At 44.7% G+C, this 21,876-nt stretch overlaps 1 protein-coding gene across 6 annotated transcripts in view; it reads right to left on the reverse strand.

Moving 5' to 3' along the window:
- Positions 1-21,876, reverse strand: part of LOC140488098 (unconventional myosin-XVIIIb-like) — a 483,418-nt gene that overhangs the window by 117,740 nt on the left and 343,802 nt on the right. For all 6 annotated transcript variants that reach the window (XM_072587853.1, XM_072587851.1, XM_072587852.1 and 3 more), the window contains 4 exons: positions 15,794-15,913; positions 7,819-7,921; positions 5,235-5,359; positions 4,451-4,605 (listed from right to left, as the gene is read on the reverse strand). In XM_072587853.1, the coding sequence (XP_072443954.1) occupies positions 4,451-4,605; positions 5,235-5,359; positions 7,819-7,921; positions 15,794-15,913 (503 nt within the window). The remainder of the gene's footprint in view (positions 1-4,450; positions 4,606-5,234; positions 5,360-7,818; positions 7,922-15,793; positions 15,914-21,876) is intronic.

Below are 21,876 nucleotides of genomic sequence, written 5' to 3' on the forward strand. Positions count from 1 at the left end.
GAAGCAGCGTAGATCGGGGGGGAGGGGAAGCAGTATAGGTCGGGGTGGAGGGGAAGCAGTGTAGCTCGGGGGAGGGAAGGGGGTAGGGGAAGCAGTGTAGATCGGAGGGGGGAAGGGGAAGCAGTGTAGATCGGGGGGGAGGGAAGGGGGAGCAGTGTAGCTCAGAGGGGGCGAAGGGGAAGCAGTGTAGATCAGGTGTGGGAAGGGGAAGGGGGAGGGGAGGCAGTGTAGCGCGGGGAAGGGTGGAAGCAATGTCGATCGGGGGAGGGGAAGCAGAGTAGCTTGGGGGGGGGAAGGGGAAGCAGTGTAGATCGGGGGGGAGGCGAAGCAGTGTAGCTCAGGGGGGAAAGGGGATGGTGAAGCAGTGTAGATCGGGGTGGGGAGGGAAGGGGGAGCAGTGTAGCTCGGGAGGGGAGGCAGTGTAGATCAGGGTAAGGGGTAGCAGTGTAGATCGGGGGGGAAGAGGAAGCAGTGTAGATCGGGGGGAAAAAGGAAGCAATGCAGATCGGGGGAAAGGGAAGGGGTAGCAGTGTAGATCGGGGTGAGAAGGGGAAGCAGTGTAGATTGGGGGGGAAGGAGAAGGGGAAGCAATGTAGATCGGGGGGGACGGGGAAGGGGAAGCAGTGTAGATCGGGGGTGGGGAAGGGGAAGCAGTGTAGATCGGAGGGGGTAAGGGGAAGCAGTGTAGATCAGGGGGGACGGGGAAGCAGTGTAGATTGGAAGTGGGGGTAAGGGAAGCAGTGTAGATTGGTGGGGGAAGAGGAAGCAGTGTAGATTGGAGGGGGGATGAGGAAGCAGTGTAGATTGGAGGGGGGATGAGGAAGCAGTGTAGATCGGGTGGGAAGCGGAAGCAGTGTAGATCGGGGGGAAGCAGAAGCAGTGTCGATAGGGGGGAAGGGGAATGGGAAGCAGTGTAGCTCGGATGGGGCAAAGGGGAAGCAGTATAGATCGGGGGGTGATGGGGAAGCAGCGTAGATCGGGGGGGAGGGGAAGCAGTATAGATCGGGGTGGAGGGGAAGCAGTGTAGCTCGGGGGAGGGAAGGGGGTAGGGGAAGCAGTGTAGCTCGGGGGGGAAGGGGAAGCAGTGTAGATCGGGGAGGAGGGAAGGGAGAGCAGTGTAGATCAGGGGAAGGGGTGGCACTGTAGATCAGGGGAAAGGGACGCAGTATAGATCGGGGGAGAAGTGGAAGCAGTGTAGATCAGGGGGGAAGGGGAAGCAATGTAGATCGGGAGAAGGGGAATGGGTAGCAGTGTAGATCGGGGGGAGAAGGGGAAGCAGTGTAGATCGGGGGGTGAGGGGGAAGCATTTAGGTCGGGGGGGAAGAGGAAGGGGAAGCAGTGTAGATCGGGGGTGAAGGGGAAGCAGTGTAGGTCGGGGGGGGGAGGGGAAGCAGTGTAGATCGGGGGGGAAAGGGAAGCTGTGTAGATTAGATTAGATTACTTACAGTGTGGAAACAGGCCCTTCGGCCCAACAAGTCCACACCGCCCCGCCGAAGCGTAACCCACCCATACCCCTACATCTATATCTACCCCTTACCTAACACTACGGGCAATTTAGCATGGCCAATTCACCTGACCTGCACATCTTTGGACTGTGGGAGGAAACCGGAGCACCCGGAGGAAACCCACACAGACACGGGGAGAACGTGCAAACTCCACACAGTCAGTCGCCTGAGGCGGGAATTGAACCCGGGTCTCTGGCGCTGTGAGGCAACAGTGCTAACCACTGTGCCACCGTGCCGCCCACACTGGGGAGAAGGGGAAGGGGAAGCAGCGTTGATTGGGGAGGGAAGGGGAAGGGGAAGCAGTGTAGATCGGCGGGGTGAAGGGGAAGGGGAAGGGGAAGCAGTGTAGATCGGGGGGGAAGGGGAAGGGGAAGCAGTGTAGTTCGGGTGGGAAGGGGAAGGGAAGCAGTGTAGATCGTGGGGGAAGGGGAAGGGGAAGCAGTGTAGTTCGGGTGGGAAGGGGAAGGGAAGCAGTGTAGATCGGGGGGGAAGGGGAAGGGGAAGCAGTGTAGTTCGGGTGGGAAGGGGAAGGGAAGCAGTGTAGATCGTGGTGGGAAGGGGTAGGGGAAGCAGTGTAGGTCGGGGGGGAGGGGAACCAGTGTTGATCGGGTGTGGGGAAGAGGAAGCAGTGTAGATCGGGGGGAATGGGAAGGGGAAGCAGTGTAGATCGGGGGGTGGGAAGGGGAAGCAGCGTAGATCGGGGGGAAGGGTAAGGGGAAGCAGTGTTGTCTGTGGGGAAGGGGAAGCAGTGTAGATCGGGGGGGGAAGGGGAAGCAGTGTAGATCGGGGGGAAGTGGAAGCAGTGTAGATCGGGTGGGCAAGGGGAAGCAGTGTAGATCGGGGGGGGAAGCGGAAGCAGTGTGGATCGGAGGGGGAGGGGAAGCAGTGTAGATCGGGGGGAGGGGAAGCAGTGTAGATCGGGGGGGCGGGGAAGCAGTGTAGATCGGGGGGGAGGGGAAGCAGTGTTGATCGGGTGAAGGGGAAGCAGTGTAGATCGGGGGGGGAGGGGAAGCAGTGTTGATCGGGTGAAGGGGAAGCAGTGTAGATCGTGGGGAGGGTAGATCGGGTGGGGGGAGGTGTGGGGAAGGGGGAGCAGTGTAGATTGGGGGGAAATATGAGTTCAGTGGTCGTCTGATGATCATCGCCAATCCTCAGGAAAGTTAGGTCACTACTTACATGTATATTCTCCTATTCTATCAAGTGCTCAGCTCAAAGAACACCTGATTCAGAGAATGTGCTTGCAGTAAATGTGTTTCTAAGCAGTACCAGTAGTGGCCACTACTCCAACATGGAGCTGCTGGGTGTAAGGAGTTGCTGGCCATTTACATTTGTTCTCTAGGGTGGGACGTCAGCGTTAGGGTGTGGGGAGTTTTGCTCAAAATTGACACAGGGCAACAGGTAAAGGTGGGGATGTGTTCCCCACTGACTCCTCAAATGGCATGGCAAGGAAACTCCTTCATCCAAATCATCCTGCCCTTTGTGTGTTATTGATGTGGAGGTGCCAGTGTTGTACTCGGGTGGACAAAGTCAGAAGTCACAAGACACCAAGCTATAGTCCAACAGGTTTATTTGAAATCACAAGCTTTCAGAGCGCTGCACCTTCATCAGAAGCTTGTGATTTCAAAGAAATCTGGAGAACTATAACCTGGTGTCATGTGACTTCTGACGATATTCAAGGACAGCGGTAGAAAGGGATTACCAATTTATAAATGTCTAACTCACAGAAGTGATCCCAAACAGGGGTGTAATTTTAAAGACCAGTCATAAGGAACATTTCCTGTGCTTATGAATGGCTACTTTATATTGCCCTGTATAGTGTTCCGACTTGCATACAAAACATAAGACCATAAGACACAGGAGCAGAAATTAGGCCATTCAGCCCATCAAGTCTGCTCCCCTATTCAATCATGGCTGATAAGCCTCTCAACTATATTCTCCCACTTTCTCCCCGTAACAATCAAGAACCTATCTATCTCCGTCTTAAATATACTCAATGACCTGGCCTCCATAGTCTTGTGTGGGAGTAAATTCCACAGACTCATCAGTCTCTAGCTGAATAAGTTTTTACTTATCACCATTCTAAAAGGTCTTCCCTTTACTCTGAGGTTATGTCCTTGGGTCCTAGTCTCTTCCAAATCGACTTGCAAATGGATGCAGTACGGAACCAGTTCACAACCCAGAGACTGCCCATATAGTAGGAGTAATAACCACCTCTTATGTATTTCCATAAATAGTTAAGCAACTGGTTCTTACAGAACTGGAAAATATCCAGTGCTCTTTGTACATATAACTCATTCCAACTATCGGCCACAAAATGAAAACGAGAGCTTATAAGTCAAGAGTGAGTCACCAGATAAAGGATAATTTCATAAAGGGATCCTGAAGAGTACCAGAAAATAGCTGCGATTTCAAAAAACACTCTCTATTATGTCATTGACAATGTAATGAAGTTGTGAATTCACTTCTGAAAACAAAAAATGATGGAAATCACAGTGGGTCAGGCAGGGTCTGTGGAGAGATAGCAAGCTAACGTTTCAACTGCTGTAATGAAGAGTCACCTAAACTCTAAGTATTGACTTGCTCTCTCTCCATAGGTGCTGCCTGACCCACTGTGATTTCCAGCATTTTTTGTTTTCACTACAGATTCCAGCATCTGTAGTAATTTGCTCCTAAGTGAGCAAATGGCTTACTCTATATCTACAAAGTGATGAATCCTCAACACTTACATCTCCCTTGATAGCCCTGAACAGCACGAACCCCTTTGCAAATGATTTTTTTCCAGCCCATAACCACAAACACTTGGCCATTAGCTGCTAAGGCAACACTGTATCAAACAGAATAGAAGGAGTGACCGAGCTCTAAGTAGTTCACTCAAAGAGAAACACCCAATCAGATTAATCAGCCAAAGAATAACACCGATGTGCTCCTCTAGAAGTCACTCCTACTTTTTTTGTTTCTTCTCCAGCTCGTGGTTCCGGCTCTGTTGACTTTCCATTAGCACTTTAGTGTCCTCCAGTTCCGACCTCAAACACATGCTCTTTCTCCTCAGCTGCTGAGCACTCCGTTTGGCACTCTCATAGCTTTCTTGCAGGTCTGACAGCTGACCAAGTCAAAGAGACAAAATCAGTGGGTGACAGGCAAACGTGGGGAAATCTATTTACTAACCACGGTTCCGTGGGGAGCTGACTCAATTGTTGCTGCACATGACAATCCAAATTGCAGTCACGTTCACCCAGTCTCACTGATGCTCCAGGGTAAGCAAATTCCCAACCATTACAAGCCAGTGGTCTTCAGCAAAATCACTACAATAATGTAGTCATTCAAATAAAATGTTTCAAAACAAGAACTGGAGAATTCTGACATAATATTGTTTTGCCAATTAAGTCCAAAACCAACTTGACTAGTTGTTTGGGTCCCTGTGCCTTGTGGGATTTCGGTGTGCAGCAATAGCACATCAGACCCACATGAGCCCTTTATCATGCCTCAAATTTGTATACTCCTTTGTAGTTTAAATTTTGCCCAAGTTTTTACTAATGGTTCTGCCAGTGGCATTTGTAAATTCCACAAAGTAAACAGAAAAAAAGAGCGTATTTATCCAGTTTGCTGCCAACTGCTTTGAAATTTTCAAGGGGTTCTCCTGATCGCACATCAGAGGAAAACAGCAAACAAATGGTGAAGGAGCAGAAGACCACAGTGATAATTTGTCACCTCAAACTCTGGGTGCTTTACCTTTTGTTCCAGCTCCTTTCTGATCTGTGACTCTGAAACAATTCTTTCCTCAAACGTATGGACTCGTTTTCTGAGAAACTCCATTTCCAGCAAAGTGCAGTCATTGCGCATTTTCCATTCTTCCTCTAAAAATATAGAAGGCACCGTATCATTAAGTGTGAAGGCTTATAAACACAGGCAGAGCAGCTCATAATCAGGCCTAAGCACAGAGGGGTACAGCAGCCGATGAGGCAAGGTACTGGACTAAGCAGCCCTGAATTTTCCAACATGTGAAGCTGCATTAAAAACAAGATCAGGGGCTAGCACCAGAAAACTGGTCACAAGAGCTGCTTTAGTCTTGGAAAACCAAACTGATTCACCAAAGTTCTCCAGAGAAGGTAGCCTATCGCTCCTGCTGGTCTGGCCAACATGCAGCTCCAGGTCCATACTCCCTGCCTGTCTCTTCACACCATGAGGAACTGAGAGTAAAAACACAGACAGACCCACGTCTCAAGAAAAAAAAATAGATATCAACAATACTTTCTCTTTTCATCTCTGTTAATTCAACTTTGCTTATATCTTACTACATAAATTGCTAATGGGGAGGCAATAGCTTTGTGGTGTTATCACTAGATTATTAATCCAGAGGCAAAAGTGAGGACTGCAGATACTGGAAACCAGAGTTTAGATCAGAGTGGTGCTGGAAAAGCACAGCAGGTCAGGCAGCATCGGAGGAGCAGGAAAATTGATGTTTCGGGCAAAAGCCCTTCATCAGGAATATAATCCAGAGACCCAGATAACGTTCTAAGGTCAAATCCTTCCATGGCAGATAGCAGAGCTTGGATTCAATAAAAATTCTGGAATCAAGATCATTGAATGACAACCATTTTCAAAACCCATTTGGTTCACCAATGTCCTCTAAGGAAGGAAATTACTGTACTTAACAGGTCTGGCCGAGATGTGACTCCAGACCCACAGCAATGTGGTTCACTCTTAACTGCCCTCTGGGCAATTAGGGATGGGCAATAAATGCTGGCCTGGTGGGTGATACCCACATCCTGTGAATGAATTTTAATAAGTCCAGCTTGTACGGCCCTGTTCTGGAACCCTTTTCCTAGATCTCTACATCTTATCATCTACTGATGCTTTCAAACATTCCCTAAAATTTCCACATTTCCCTCTTCTCTCCTCTTTATTGACCATTGTAATTCTGCTTTATCAAGAGTTGTAACTTGCCCCTCTTTCTGTAAGCAACTTCACACAGCTTCAAATACCTCTGGAAGTTCACCAGAAATGATACTTTGAGGTAAGACATGCCACTTAGGCTTAAATCACTGTGCCAAAGCAACAGTTGTTCCCAATGTGTCCCTGAGTATGGCTCATTTGGAAGGGACAGGAAAGTGATCGAGTTGGGCTCCAGACCAGCAAGTGATCTCATCATTAAGCTTGGCATGTTGCTGCAATATTGAGGGTATGTTATGCTGTTGAGGTGGGATGTGAAATGGAAGGCTTTGTCTCCTGCAGGCAACGGAACCACTGTCTGAGGGTGGACAAATGAATTGTCTCAGTGTGATTGGCAATCACCTTCCTTCAACTGAAACCACAGACCTGACTCATCTTTCACCTTGTTGCTGACTATGAGACACAGGGTGCAGAGGAAAGCATTATCTATATGGAAGGAACATAGGTTTTGGGAGTCGGAGGAAATGATTTGACCTTTCAAGCATGCGCCATTTGATAAGGTCATGGTTGATCTGGCTATGGGCTGATACTGTGTTGCTGGAAAAACGCAGCAGGTCAGGCAGCATCCAAGGAGCAGGAGAATCGATGTTTCAGGCATGAGCCCTTCTTCAGGAGGTCCCAGCACCACCTTCCTGCCTGCCTGCAGCCCCCCCCCGCCTGCAGGACCTTGTCCATTAAAAGCTCCTTTAACTCAGCCTTGTCAAAAACTTCAAGGAGCAACCTCCAAAGATTTATGGTGAAGCAAACACCACATACCAACCACCTCCTGACATCTCACCTCAATCTTAAAAAGGGAGTCTTCTCATGCTGTGCTCCCAGTTCTAAACTCCTCCACCAGAATAAACAGCCTTCTGGTACCTACCCTATCCCATTCAGCCATGACCCAATGTTTCAATAAGTTCACTTTTCATACTTCTGAAGTGAAGGCCCAACCTATTCAACATGTAAGATTTTTCTCCCAAGAATAAATTGAGTGGACTTTTTTCTGAACTGCTTCTAACACAGTTATATCCATTTTCAAATCAGGAGATCAACAGTTTGCAAGTTGAGATCTCACCAAGGCTCTGCTCAACTGCAGTAAAATGTCACAATTTTCATTTACAATTTGCCTTGCAATAAACATTTGCCTTCCTCATCACTTGCTGTGCCTGCTTACTCACTTCTGTGACACCCAGATCCTTCAGCACCTCAGAGTTCTGCAATCTCTCCCCATCAAAATCCGGTTTCTGCATTCACCTTGGCAAACAAGTTCACATTTTCCACACAAAGGACTTCAAAGTAGGAAGGTTATGACATGGTGATAATACGCCATAAAAATGTACATGTTTCTTTCATACCGCTTTACCTCATAATGCTGTTTTACCTGTCACTGCATTGCCCAGCTCCCTCATCTGCAGTTGTTGCTGCGCTTCTTCTAACTGCTTCTCCACAGCCTTTAAGTTTGTCACCACCTTTTCATATTTAGTCTAAGAGCAGAAGAGCAAACTGCACATCAACAAATAGAGAGAACAAATGCATGTTATCCGGCCAGCACAGCGTTTGGTCCAAGTTATAGAAATTGAGGCCGACCATTCCAGTGTATCAAATTCTTTCAAAGCCATGTGATTCAGAGGAGGAATGTCTGATGAAAACCAAAACAATCATAAATGGGTTTTAAAACTGAACACAAAATGGTGAATGAGCAACAACCATCTCTAAACAAAGCTATATTTTATTATAAATTAGATGGAAATCAGTTCAAAATAATTTAGGTGTTATTTATTGTAGATTCTTGAAAGATTAAGAACAAATTTCTGGAGTATTGACCATCAACTAGACAAATGGAGACCACTGGCTCTGCAGCTGGTTATTAGCATCTCTATACAGGTGGGTTAGGAACAATGCTTAGAAATAGGTTTAGCCGTCACCATATTCAAACCAAGCTGATAAAATAGACTCACCAACAACTGCACCTTTAACATAATAAAATGTTGCGAGACACTTTGTGGGAGTATTGCAAGACAACATTTGAAACCAAGAAACTTATGGAGATATGAGGGTGGATGACCAAAGGTTTGGGCAAATCGGTAAGTTTTAAAAAGCATCGTAAGGAGGGGCAAGAGGTGAAAGGGAAAGGTGGTTTTGGGCCAGGATTCCAGAAGTTTAGGACTTGGCAACTTGAAGACAAGCCCAGGAATGACACAGGCAGCACCAAGGCAGTGGAGATCTGTCTGTCAGTTACTGAAGGATAGATGCTGCCTGGGTTGGAAGGACTATTATTCTGAACTTTTAATTTCTTTGACTTTGCTAAATTCTATGATCTATAATGCTGGGCTTTTTTATTTCTTTACCTTTCTAAATTATTTTCCTAAGAATTTGTTCTTAAGAATTTGTAACCAGGTACTTTTGTTGCTGAGATGGCGCAGTAATGTGGCAACTTGTAAACTTTTCGCTGTACTCTTTTGAGTATATCTGACAATAAAGCTAATTCGCACAGTGATTAACTTCAGGAGTAGCTTGATATCTCGGGGGGTTGCAGGACTAGGGAAGGGTCAAGGCTATAGAGGGTTTTGAAACCAAGGACAAGAATTTAAAAAGTGAGCCACTGGGTGAACAGTGAGTTGGGATACGGGTTGTGAGTTCATGGAATGCCCTGCCAGTAGCAGTGGTGGACTCTCCCTCTTTATGGTCATTCAAGCGGGCATTGGATAAGCATATGGAGGTTATTGGGCTAGTGTAGGTTAGGTAGGCTTCAGTCAGTGCAACATCGAGGGCCGAAGGGCTGGTACTGCGCTGTATATTTTTCTATGTTCTATGTTCTATGGGTAGCAGAGCTTTCACTGAGACCAGGTTGATGAAAGGCTTTTCCCTGAAACATCGATTTTCCTGCTCCTTGGATGCTGCCTGACCTGCTGTGCTTTTCCAGCACCATTCTAGTCTAGACTCTGATTTCCAGCATCTGTGGTCCTCACTTTTGCCCAGGTTTACAAAGGGCAGAGTGTAGGAGGCCAATCAAGATTACATTAGAATAGACGTGCCTGGAGCTAACAAAAGCGCTAGTGACCTTTTCAACAGCACACATTAGGGCTGGGGTGGATTCAGGCAATTCAGGGATATGGAAATTTTGGTCGTGGCAGGGTTTAGTAGTTGGAAATTCATCTCCATGTCAGACGGGACATCAAGACACAGGTATCTGCAGACCAGATGAAATGAAACTGGGATAAGGATGGTGCCAAAAGAAGTGGCTCAATGTCCTGCTCCCACTGGGAGCTGTGTAAACAAGATGTAGATGCATTTGTAAAATATTCCCATCGACACATACTAATACAGGCGAAATACTGCAGATGCTGGAAAACTGAAACAAATGCAGGGGATGCTGGAGAGACTCAGCGGGTCTGCCAGCATCTGTGGAGAGAGAAACAGGTTAAGATTTTCAGTGTGGTGGGACTCTTCCTCAGAACTAGGAGAAAGCGAGGACTGCAGATGCTGGAGAGTCAGAGTCGAAAAGCACAGCAGGTCAGGCAGCAACCGAGAAGCAGGAGAGAGTCGTCATTTCAGACATAAGCCCTTCATCAGGAAGTTGGTCTTCACAAGCTCCCAGGCTTTTCCTCAGAGTAGCCCACGGACAGAGAATTTGTCAAAGCTCGTAGTGTAATCCTCTTTTCAGTGCAATTATTCCAATTTATAAACAAGAAATAATGCAGCTTTATATTTTACATAAGATGATAGGTTAGTTTACAACACAAAAATTGCTGCAAATTAATAAAGTAACAAGTGCTACATTATCCACTAAAATACAGATGCAAAGATCAAAAGTAAGTCAGGATAAAAGTTATGTATGAAGATGTCTCTAATATTGTTGCAGGTGTAGTCACTTGAAGGTTCTCTTTCTGAAGTGAAGGAATTGAAATTGGATTCAGCAATGATGATAGCTTCTTTACATCCAAAGATCCTTACAGTGTGGAAGCAGGCCATTCAGCCCAATGAGTCCACACTGACCCTCTGAAGAGCATCCCATCTAGATCCACCATCCCCCCCTCACTGTAACACTGTGTTTCCCCTGGCTAATTCACTTAGCCAGCGCAACCCTGGACACTGTGGACAATTTCACATGGCCAATCCACCTAACCTGCACATCCTTGGACTGTGGAAGGAAACCGGAGCACCCGGAGGAAACCCATGCAAGCATGGGGAGAATGTACAAACTCCACACAAACAGTTGCTCAAGGCTGGAATCGAATCCAGGTCCCTGGTGCTGTGAGGCAACAGTGTTAACCACTGAGCCACTGTGCTGGCCATGGTTGAATAGTTTGAACTTGGTACTCAGTCAGTAAAGCAACTTCAGAGAGGAAGTGAGGGAACCATTATCCTTATTGGTTCTGTCAGCATGACATTTCAAAACTGCCTTGACTTGCTTTCAGCAGAACAGGGAGGGTTTCTGGGCACTTTCCTCTGTAACTCCCAGTGTCAGACAGCAAACCCAGCTCTCCTGTATTTGCTCTGATTTCGTTCAGCTGCAAGTGCTGGCTGGAGCTGCTTACACAGGTTCTCAGGAGACACATACTTCTGTACAGTTTTGAATCTAAATATCGATGCTATCCCAATCATGCTTCCCTATTAGGTATTGGGTTTAGCCCAGTCTGGAGAATAGTCCCATCCACTGCCTTTTAGCCAAAGTAATTAACTTTTTAATTGACTCAGCCACTAACTTGAACGACTCCCACACTTTCAGGTTTTTGGTGAGATCAGAGGAGGTCTACATACCTCCAGGAAAGCCATTTATCTTGACCCCTTCTGAAACTGTGTGCTGTCCTTCAAAAGGTTTCTTGGAATCCTTCTTCAGAAGAATACAGTCTGATTCTCAATTGGAGATGAATCCACAAGGTAAGGCAGGCAACTTAAGATCCACTTTGTCAGACTCCTCATGTCCATTTTTTTAAAGTTACAGCTTGTTACAGAGTCTGTAATGTTATCACTACACCCCTCAGTGCATCGAAGATCCATTCTTGCATTTCACTGTGAGATTGTGAAGTCAGTGTCTGTTTTGTGTCTCAGGCCAATGCTCATAGGAACTGAACAGGAACTGCCAAATAACATGTAGGATCCAGTAATCTAGCTTGGATGTGACCTACAGTCCTTGAAGGGAAAAAATAGCCAATGCCTTTCTCGCTGATCCAATTCTTCCTGTGAGTTATTAGATGATAGAACATATGGAGAAGCCAAAAGCATGAAGAGAATTATTTTTAAAAATGCATGATTTTCCTTTTCCAATTCCTTCCATATCTCAATGCATTTACTTTGACTTTATTCATTATTGTCACATGTACCTAGGCACAGTGAAAAGTCTTGTATTGTGTGCAATACAGATAGATCATATCATACAAAGTGCATAAGGGTATTAGAACAGAGTGAAGAATATAATTGTGCACCATCTCTGCAGTTGGAACAAGAGCAAGATCAACATTAAATTAAAAATTTGAGAGGTCCATTCAGAGGCCTGGTAAGAGCAGGGAAGAGCTGTTTTTGAATCTGTTGAGATGTGTGAAATGAGCCCCCACTTCATTCTTCACAAGCCAAACTAGATAATCACAGTTAGCAATATATTTTATAATGAGTATTTTGGGGAACTGACATCCATGGCTGATATTGTGCTCATGCACATATTTGCAACAGGGAGTGCCAGACCTAAGATGGGAAAACAAGCTTATTCTCCCTCAAAGGCAAATTATCCTGCATTTACCAGAGAGAAACAGAGTTAACATTTCAAGTCTGACGTGACTCTTCTTCAGAATTTCTTCAGACTCTTCTGAAGAACTGCTATCCTGGACTCAAAATGTTCACTGTTTCCCTCTGCACAGATGCTGCCAGACCTGCTGAGTTTCTCCAGCAATTTCTGTGCTTGCTTCAGATTTCCAGCATCCACATCATTTTGCATTTATACCATACTTATTGTTGCACAAGCTGAGGCTAAATAATTCATTTGAACCAGTAATCAAACCAAGTGTAATCTCCTGCACATCAGCTATCTGATCAACATGAATTATCAAGGAGGCCCACCATTGAGAAGTGTGAGAATGACTCTGATATATTGGTAGATGTTACAAGGAAGTAGCAAACAGTGGGTTAGATGTTACAAATTACTGATGTGCTGACTTACACACCAGATGGCAGAAGGTACTCGGAACTTAGGGTCAAAGGTCCAGAACCTCCGTGGATTATTCCATCCATACACTTTAATGAACAGAAAAGTGAGTCAAATGCTCTGAATCTCACATCCAAGGTCACTTTTTTTATGCACTTGTGGGATGTGGGCAACACTGGCTAGGCCCAGCATTTATTGCCCAACCCTAGTTGCCCCTTGAGAAGGTGGGGATGAGCTGCCTTCTTGACCCACTGCAGTCCACCTGCTGTAGGTTGACCCACAATGCCTTTAGGGAGGGAATTCCAGGATTTTGACCCAGCGACAGTGAAAAAACAGCAGCATATTTCCAAGTCGGGATGGTGAGTGGCTTGGAGGGGAACTTGTGGGTGGTGGTGCTCCCATGTATCCTGTGCCTTTGTCCTTCTAGATGGAAGTGGTCATTGGAAGGTGCTGCCTGAGGATAGAATCTTTGGTGAATTTCTGCAGAGCATCTTGTGGATAGTGCACTAATCCAGGCAAGTGGGGAGCATTCCATCACACTCCTGACTTGTACCTTTGGGGAATCAAGAGGTGAGTTACTCATCGCAGTTTTCCTCATCTCTGACCTGCTCTTACAGTCACTTTGTTTATGTGGCGAGTCCAGTGAATATCTGGTCAGTGGTAACCCCAAGGACGTTGATAGTGGAGGGATTCAGTGATGGTAACACCATTGAACATCAATGGTGGTTAGATTGTCTCTTATTGGAGATGGTCATAGCCTGACATTTGTGTGGTGTGAATGTTACTTGCCACCTGTCAGCCCAAGCCTGGATATTGTCTAGATCTTGTTTCTTTTGAAAATGGACTGCTTCAATATCTGAGTCGTCGCGAATGTTGCTGAAGATTGTGCAATCATCAGTGAACCTCTCCACTTCTGACATTATGATGGAGGGAAGGTTATTGACAAAGCTGAAGATGATTTTGGTCTAGGACAATAACCTGACGAACTCCTGAGCTAATGTCCTGGAGCTGAGATGACTGACCTCCAACAACCATCTTCCTATGTGCCAGGTAGGACTCCAACCATCTTTCTGCCTGAATGCCCTTTAATTCCAGTTTTGCCAGGGCTCCTTGCTGCCACACTCAGTCAAATGCGGCCTTGATGTCAAGGGCTGTCCCTCTCCCCTCCCCTCTGGAATTCAGCTCTTTTGTCCATGCTTGAACCAAGGCTGTAATGAGGGCCAGAGCTGGGTAGACCTGGTGGAACCCAAACTAGGCGTCACTGAGCAGGTTATTGCTGAGCAGGCGCTGCTTGTTAGCACTGTTTAGAACACCTTCCACCCCATTGAAAAATGATCTATTCCAGAAACACTGAAAAGTCTTGTTTCTGTCAGTGAAGGAACAATCAAGAATTACAGCAGATGTTTTGGTTTATTAGAGAAAGTTATAGTGACAGGATTACTACTCAAGGACTTAATTGCGCAGCGCCTTAAAAATGTTTGGAGACCATAATTAAAAGACGGGACAGAGCACACACTGTCAGTCTGTTCGTGGCTTGCTACGGGAATCAATTATTTATGACGTGACAGGTGGCGCTTAATGATGCAAAACTGCTGCTGAACTAGTTTGGATAAATAACATGTACAAGAATGGCTGCAGAGAAAGACCAGCCACCAACCAATTCCCAGGCTCCACTATACCTGATGAGTTGTATTATGTCCGTCTCTCTGTGGAGCAAGATGTCCTTATCAATGGGCAGCACGGTGTCTCAGTGGTTAGCACTGCTGCCTCACAGCGCCAGGGAAGTGGGTTTGATTCCAGCCTTGGGCCCTTATCTGTGTGGAGTTTTCACCTTCTCCCCATGTATGTGTGGGTTTCCTCGGGGTGCTCCCACAGTCCAAAGATGTGCAGGTTAGGTGGATTGGCCATGCTAAATTGTCCTATTTAGCCTTGGAAAATGCAGGGTTACAGGGATAGGGTAGAGTGGGTGAGCCTGGATGAGATGCTCTTCGGGGGTCAGTGTGGACTTAAAGGTCCGAATGGCCTGTTTCCACACTGTCAGGGACCTTTGAAGCATTCTGTGATTTCATCTGAGGAATGATGTTCTGGCTATGGAGGGAGTGCAGCAGAGGTTTACCAGACTGAGTCCTGGGATGGCGAGACTGATGCATGAGGAGAGGTTGAATCAGTTAGAATGATATTCACTGAGGTAAGAAGAATGAGTGGGGGGCGGGGCGGGCGTCAAAGAAACCTGCAAAATTCTCACAGGGCTGGACAGGGTAGGTGCAGGAAAGATTTTCCCCATGGCCAGGGAGTCCAGAACCAGGGCTCACTGTCTAAGGAGGTGGAATAGGCCATTTAGGATGGAGGGTGGCGAGCCAGTGGAATTTGCTACCACAGAAAGTAGTTGAGGCCAGAACATTGCACAATTTCAAAAAGGAATTGGATATGGTGTATGGGGCTAAAGAGATCAAAGAATATGGTGGATATGCAGGGAGAGGATACTGAGTCAGATAACCAGTCATGATCATATTGAATGGCGGAGCAGGCTCAGAGGGCTGAATGGCCTGCCCCTGATTTCTATGTTTCAGTGATGGAGTCTGCACCCAACAACCGTGCAGCCCTCTGACAGTCAGTGTTCAGAATTAGATTGCAGAAGCCCGTCTGCTTTAACGGCGAAGAGGAGGAGGAAGAGGAAGAATGTAAGGAAATAAAAAGTGGATAATGATATTATGCACGTGTCAATAGGTTTACTTACACAACCCTCTCAACAGAGGCAACAGTTCTAAGGAAGCAAAAGAAAAATTGCAAATGCTGGACATGTGAAATAAAAAAAAATCTGAAAATGCAGGTCTGGTTTTGAGAATCTTTCATCATGACTTTTTAACTTAAACAACATTACCCTAAAACATTACCTCTGTGTTTCACTCTCCACAGATGCTACGAGGAATATTTTTCCCAAAATTTGGTGTCTTTTTTACTGGTTCATTTACTGAGGTAATTACTCCAGAGAATGCCTCCACAAGTCCCAACATGATCTATTTTCCCCAGTTTGTGTTATTTCAAGAAAATTTGCTGGAGATTTTTTTAAAAATTCAAAGATTGCAGTTGTACTTTGAGGGACTGCGAAGTGCCTGTTAGAGAATTATCTCAGCTTTCGAAAGAGATTATTTCAGACCCGAAAGGAAAATTGATAAGATTTTTAGATGAGGCAATTTGGCATTACATTGTTTCTCACCTGCATGTCCTTCAGTTCCTGGGTCAGTCGGAGTCTCTCAGCTCGCTCGCTCTCCAGCATCCGACAGGCCACATCCCCCCGAAACCGTTCGTCTGTAAGCTCCGCCGAAAGGTCTGAAATCTACAGGATTGGTAGCGGAATTAGAACAGACTTGAGCTCAGCACCCAGTCTTGAGCCACCCAAGACAGGGTTTATCGTGGTCCATTCTGTGTCAACTCTGAACTGGTCCAACTACAGAATTATGTACCTAGAATGTGGCTAGGATATGGAGCTCATGATTACAAAGAGGAGGAACACCACGGATGTAATTCAGGATTAGCTAGGCGTTATGGACCAGACCAAATGCCCTACAAATATTCACAAGGTAGTCTAGACCCTAATCTTTGCTTATTCTAAAGGTAAACATAAGAGGTTACATTCCAGATGCAATTCGATTAGTGAATCTGTCAGATTTAAAGCAAAACACACTTTATTCATAAAGTTAAAACACAACAAAAGAAATAAAGCATTGGAATAATCTACCTCTATTGAAAAACTTAACAGAGTATCAGATACAGTAACTATTACTAATTAACTGTTCCAATAAAGTAACATCCTAGCAACACTTCCTTGGTGAAAGGCAAATTCAATCACAGATTGTCTCACATGCAACTCCCATAACAGACAAAGAATCATCAGCTTTTGGCTGTAATCAAGAGAGGGAAAATTAGCTTCACTTCTCCAAGACTCCAATAGCAACTGCTGAAAGCTAAACTAAAGATCCTGTGACCACACCCACTCAGGCTGCTTCTATTGTTCCAATTTTTTTAAAAATCCCAAAGGCCTCATAAGCTGTTCACTCTAGTGATTCTGGTAAACTGCTCTGTGCATCTGCCTTAAAACCTCTCCCCCCCAATAAAACACAATTCAAAAGAACCTCTTAATGCTACAGTACTGTCTCATAGGTAAATATAGAAGGGACAAAGATATTGGAAGTTCTGCTAAAAGAGTTGGATGAAGCAGAGCAAGGGGTGAGGATTATGTGGAGCATAAACACTAGGATGGACTAGTAAGGCAGAATGGCCTGTTTCCACATTGCAATTTCAATACAGTTGGCTCTGCTATAACATGGGTTTCTTCAACACAAATTGGCCATAATGCAATTGAAGAATTCAGACTGTTAATTGTAGAATGCAAACTTTCCTTACCTGTATTGGCTATAACGTTCCATTCATTTAAATGGTGCTGCTATTACATAATTTTCTTATAACATAAGATCACACAGGAATGGAACTATTGTGTTATGTCAGAACTAACTACTTTCCTTCCTTTCACTCACTGCTCTCTGGGTTGACATGAGCGCATCAATTCCATGTAAACTCCAACAAAACGCCTAAACAATCATTCCACGTGCACTAGCCTAGTCAGGGATGTTGGCACAGCTGATAGCTGAGGGACTGTTGCCAAACACAGGCTAGAAGGTCACCTCCTTGCCTTTCTTACTAAGGATGACTGGGTGTCGATCAAGAGCAAACTGCCGTTTCACTTTTGTTCCTCTCATTAACACAAGGTACAAGACCAGGAGCAGCTTAAGGCCAAGTGTAAAGCTTCAGTCTCACTGTGGCTCAGATTAACATAAACCAAGGACTGGGTCCAAACATGGGAATTGAGGCAAACAATAATTCTTCTGCATTGATAAACCTGAGGGCCACATAAGGTTCTGGAGACACAGGTTTCAGTCCCGCCACAGCTGGTGAGGGAGTTGAAATAAGTATGGAACAAAATAATAATGTCATTAATGATCTTGAAACTATTGGATTCAGGAAAATGTGGTTCACTGATGTCCTTTAGGGTGCTGCTGGGACCTGACACTGCAGCAGGTCAACTCAGGAATTGGCAGAACATCAGCAGAGCAAGAACCAAGAGCAAAGAGCAAGCAGATTGTAGCAGGGAGCTACACTGTAGGAATAACAACATCCATACAGACACAGGGTAAAGCATAGGAACAGCTCTTTGGGTCTGATCTCCTTCAGGCAATACTGCTTCAGCACTGCTCAAACCTTATTAGAAGTTTGTGTGACCTGACCTTGACTAGCACAGCTCATACAGCTCAACCATGCAAGAGGTGCACTGCTATGTTATTCAAGTAGGGCTACAGTCCAGGAATGCCTTTGAGTTAAAATTTCTAATCGTTATAGTCAAATCCTTAGTGCCATTGTGGTGCAGTAAAAGCCTGGGTTCAAGTCCTGCCTGCTCCAGAGACATGTAATAACATCTCTGGATAGTTTGATGGGGTAAATGTCAAACCCCTTCACCTGCTGCTCCCTCCTTTCCCATATCTGTGATCTCAGGCAGGCGTACATCTGCCCCAGAAGCTCCATCTTCCTGCAGTCTAGGTCTACGCTAGTTTATTCTTGCAGCAACAGTTGTTCCTCCAGCTTTTGAGGCCCTAAGCTCAGGAGTCTTTCTCCCTATACTTCTCCACAATGCCACCTCCTCAAATTGCTCCTTAAAAGATGCTGTAATGGTTTGTCATGTGGTTTGAGCATCAGCTTTAGCGAAACAATATTTCTGCGAAGCACCTCGAGACACCTTACTATATTATGAGCAATTTGTTATGGCTTTCCACTGGGTCTTCAGAAGACATGCTAGATGGCATCCTGTGGGTATGAAAAAGATAAATGCAAGCAAATTTCACTTAAGGATTATTAGACAGGAAATTTATATCTTTATCCAGGATTCCTCAAAAGAGGAGTGATACGCTCTGTGTTTCTCAATGTTATCCCAAGTAACACTGATAAAAGAGAGCCAGGTTCTTAATGAGACAGAGGTCTTGAAGTTTAACTCTAACTGTTTCAACATTTACTATTAACACAGAGGTGCTCACATAGTCTGGACTTACTAAAGTTAGTCTAATTTACATACGCACATAGTTGACTGACTAAAGAAACGAGGATGTCATAATTGATGTCATGCGACTATCTTAAAAGGTACAAACCTGTCTGGCCTAAACTCTATGATAAAATACAAATATTCTCTCCTTTATCCTTGAAATAATGGGAACCTGCTTCTGATAGAACATGGAACTGGACGGCTCAAGAACGTGCCCGTCAGTGTTGTGCCAAACATGACGGCAAATTAAATGAATCCCTTCTACCTGCCCTTGGCCCATATTCCTCCATTCCTTGCTTATCTAAAAGTCTCTGAAATGCCCCCATCACCATCCCTGGCAGCAAGATCCAGACTCCTACCACTCTTTGCGTAAAGACAGTGCCCCTCATATCTCCTTTGAACGTGTCCCCTCTCACCTTAAATGCATGTCCCTTAGTATCAGACAGTTCAACTGTGGGGAAAAATGATTATATATGTATAGATATGTTGTCTCTTATATATATAAATAATGCCTCAGGATGCACACATTGTGACAGAAGACTGCAGAGGCCAGGTCATTGGATATAGTTAAGACTGACATATAGATAGGATCTTGACTATCGAGGGGAACAAGGGTTATGGGGAGAAAGAGGGAGAATGCGGTTGAGAAATTTATCAGCCATGATTGAATGGCGGAGCAGACTTGATGGGCAGAATGGCCTAATTTCTGCTCCTATGTCTTATGGTCTTCTGGTCTTACAATATGATCAAATCTGGTCTTTATGCAGTGATCATATTTGGCTGTGCAGCTTCATTCTGCAGTGTGCTGTCTACCATTGCAGATTGATGGATATTATTAACTGTAGACGTCTGCTTGTTTTTTTGGCATAACATCTCTAGAATCTGAATTACCTGTGTGCTTGTTGGGTGATGATATTGTTATGGTGGAGGCTGGATGAATGCTCTGGTCCCACTATCCATGGGTCACACTATAGAATAAAAATACTTTTTCTAATGTGATCAGTGAAAGAACCTATCTCTATCACGTTTTACACAACAGCTAAAATCCATCAACTAAGTTTCTTCATTTAATAAAGATGCAATAATTAACATAGACAGTGAGCAATAGTACGTACACATACACACCCACACATCACGATAACAACAAAGCGAAAGATTATCACTAGTCATGTAATTTATAGGAATCAGTGTTAAAAATAATATTCAAACATCACAATGAACTTTCAAATATATTTTCTAAAGAAACCAGTCCAGATATGTCCACAAAACTCAGAATAAATTCCTTTTTCCAAAAGCCTTTTAAAACTTAAGCCCTCCCAGCAATATTAAATGGTAAGTTGTTGACTTCTTCATAGGGCGTAACCATTACTCATTGTAACATCATATGACCCAGACTTACCACAAATCCATGTTCTCAAATGAAAACATCCAACTTGCACGTTTTGCCCAGGTTCAAGTTGGGATTAAATTCTTTTTGCTCATTGGTTATGGTCGTGTTCGATGTTTTCCCACTTTTCCAACCATACATCATGCACATGTAATGGAAGAGTAGGGGTGGGGAGACCTGTGTGCATTTGTTTCCTGAATACGAAAACACTGCCAGGGAGCGTATAACCGCTACCTAGTAGAGCAACATGTAGAGTTAGCATGGCTATCTGCAAATCTTGGCACGTTGTTTTTCATCTAATGATTACAGATTTTATGGTGCACTGAATTCTGTGAGAACTGAAAAGAGTGAGAAGAGGATGTAATTTGTTAAACAACACATTTCTAACAGGTCTTTGAAAGGTGCACTGGAGAGCTGCTGGACACAACTTGCTGAGGTACAAAAAAGACACACTGAATACGGTAGTCAAATTGTCAACAACTATTACACACAGGGCATCTTTGACTTGTCTCACAGAAAAGGAATTGGGGAAACAGTCAGTAACCAGAATGTAACATGTCCTAGGAGATGGAAAATATCAGTAGAAATATTTTACTGATGCTCTGAAGGAATCTTGCGTGAAAGGAGAGGGTTTCTCAATTACTAAGTTTGATGGAATTGACATTTCAGATGACGTGATTAATTGGTCAATGTCCTTATTGTTGCAGGGCCAATACATGGATCATGCATCAATCTTTTGGAGGGTATTCTGTGTCCATGTATGTGTTTGGCCCAGCATTGAACTAGAGCTTGTGGAATGACAATGTGGTTTGGTTCTGAATGACCAGAACAATTGCACTAGCTCCAGATAGCTGCTGGTTATGTTCAAGCCAAATTGATGGTGGTCTTCTTAGGATGTTCTAGCTGGTCATCATTTGAAGTAGCTTGCTTTGTTCAGCTGTGACCAAACTCTAGGAGATTGATCTTCAGACTGTCTGTCTGTTCAGACTCATATCTATTTGTAGCTCCAAAAGAGTTTTCTTTGTTTTAAGTGGGTTTTCAAAATCAGTTAAGAGCATCAGAGACGATCATTTGTGAACTTGGCTTACATTATACTTTTAAATTGTACCCTTGGATCTTCAAAGGCAGATGTTACAATCATTGAGATGCAGATGGTGGAATCAGAATTCAATAAAAATCTGGAATTAAGAGTCTAAATGATGACCATAAATCCATTGTCAATTGTTGGAAAAACCCATTTGGTTCACTAATGCCCTGTAGGGAGGGAAATCTGTCATCCTTTCCTGGTCCAGCCTACATGTGACTCCAGACCCAACTCCTTGGATGCTGCCTGAACTGCTGTGCTCTTCAAGCACCACTAATCCAGAATCTGGTTTCCAGCATCTGTAGTCATTGTTTTTACCACAGCAATGTGGTTGACTCTTAACTGCCCTTCAGGCAATTAGGGATGGGCAATAAATGCTGCTTAGCCAGTGATGCCCACATTCCATGAATGAATTTAAAAAAGGGATTCTGGTGAACCACATAATTTGGAGTTTAGTAATAATTACATCGATACAATATTGTGGACTTCCTCAGTACCAGCTGACAATGTTGTATGTTAAATACTTGGGAGTAGGTTAGAACATTTGGCCGAGTGGCTTGTGAGTGATGCCAACACAATTGGTTCAATTCCTGCATCAGCCGAGGTTACCATAAAGGATTCTCCTTCTCAACATCTCACCTGAGGTATGGTGACCCTCAGGTTAAATCTCCACCAGTTGTATTGTTCTAATGAGAGTAGACCGAGGATCCTCTAGCCCTGTGGTGACTATTATATTACCTA

The sequence above is a fragment of the Chiloscyllium punctatum genome, chromosome 17, assembly GCF_047496795.1.
Source record: "Chiloscyllium punctatum isolate Juve2018m chromosome 17, sChiPun1.3, whole genome shotgun sequence".
In the NCBI taxonomy this organism is placed as follows: Eukaryota; Metazoa; Chordata; class Chondrichthyes; order Orectolobiformes; family Hemiscylliidae; genus Chiloscyllium; species Chiloscyllium punctatum.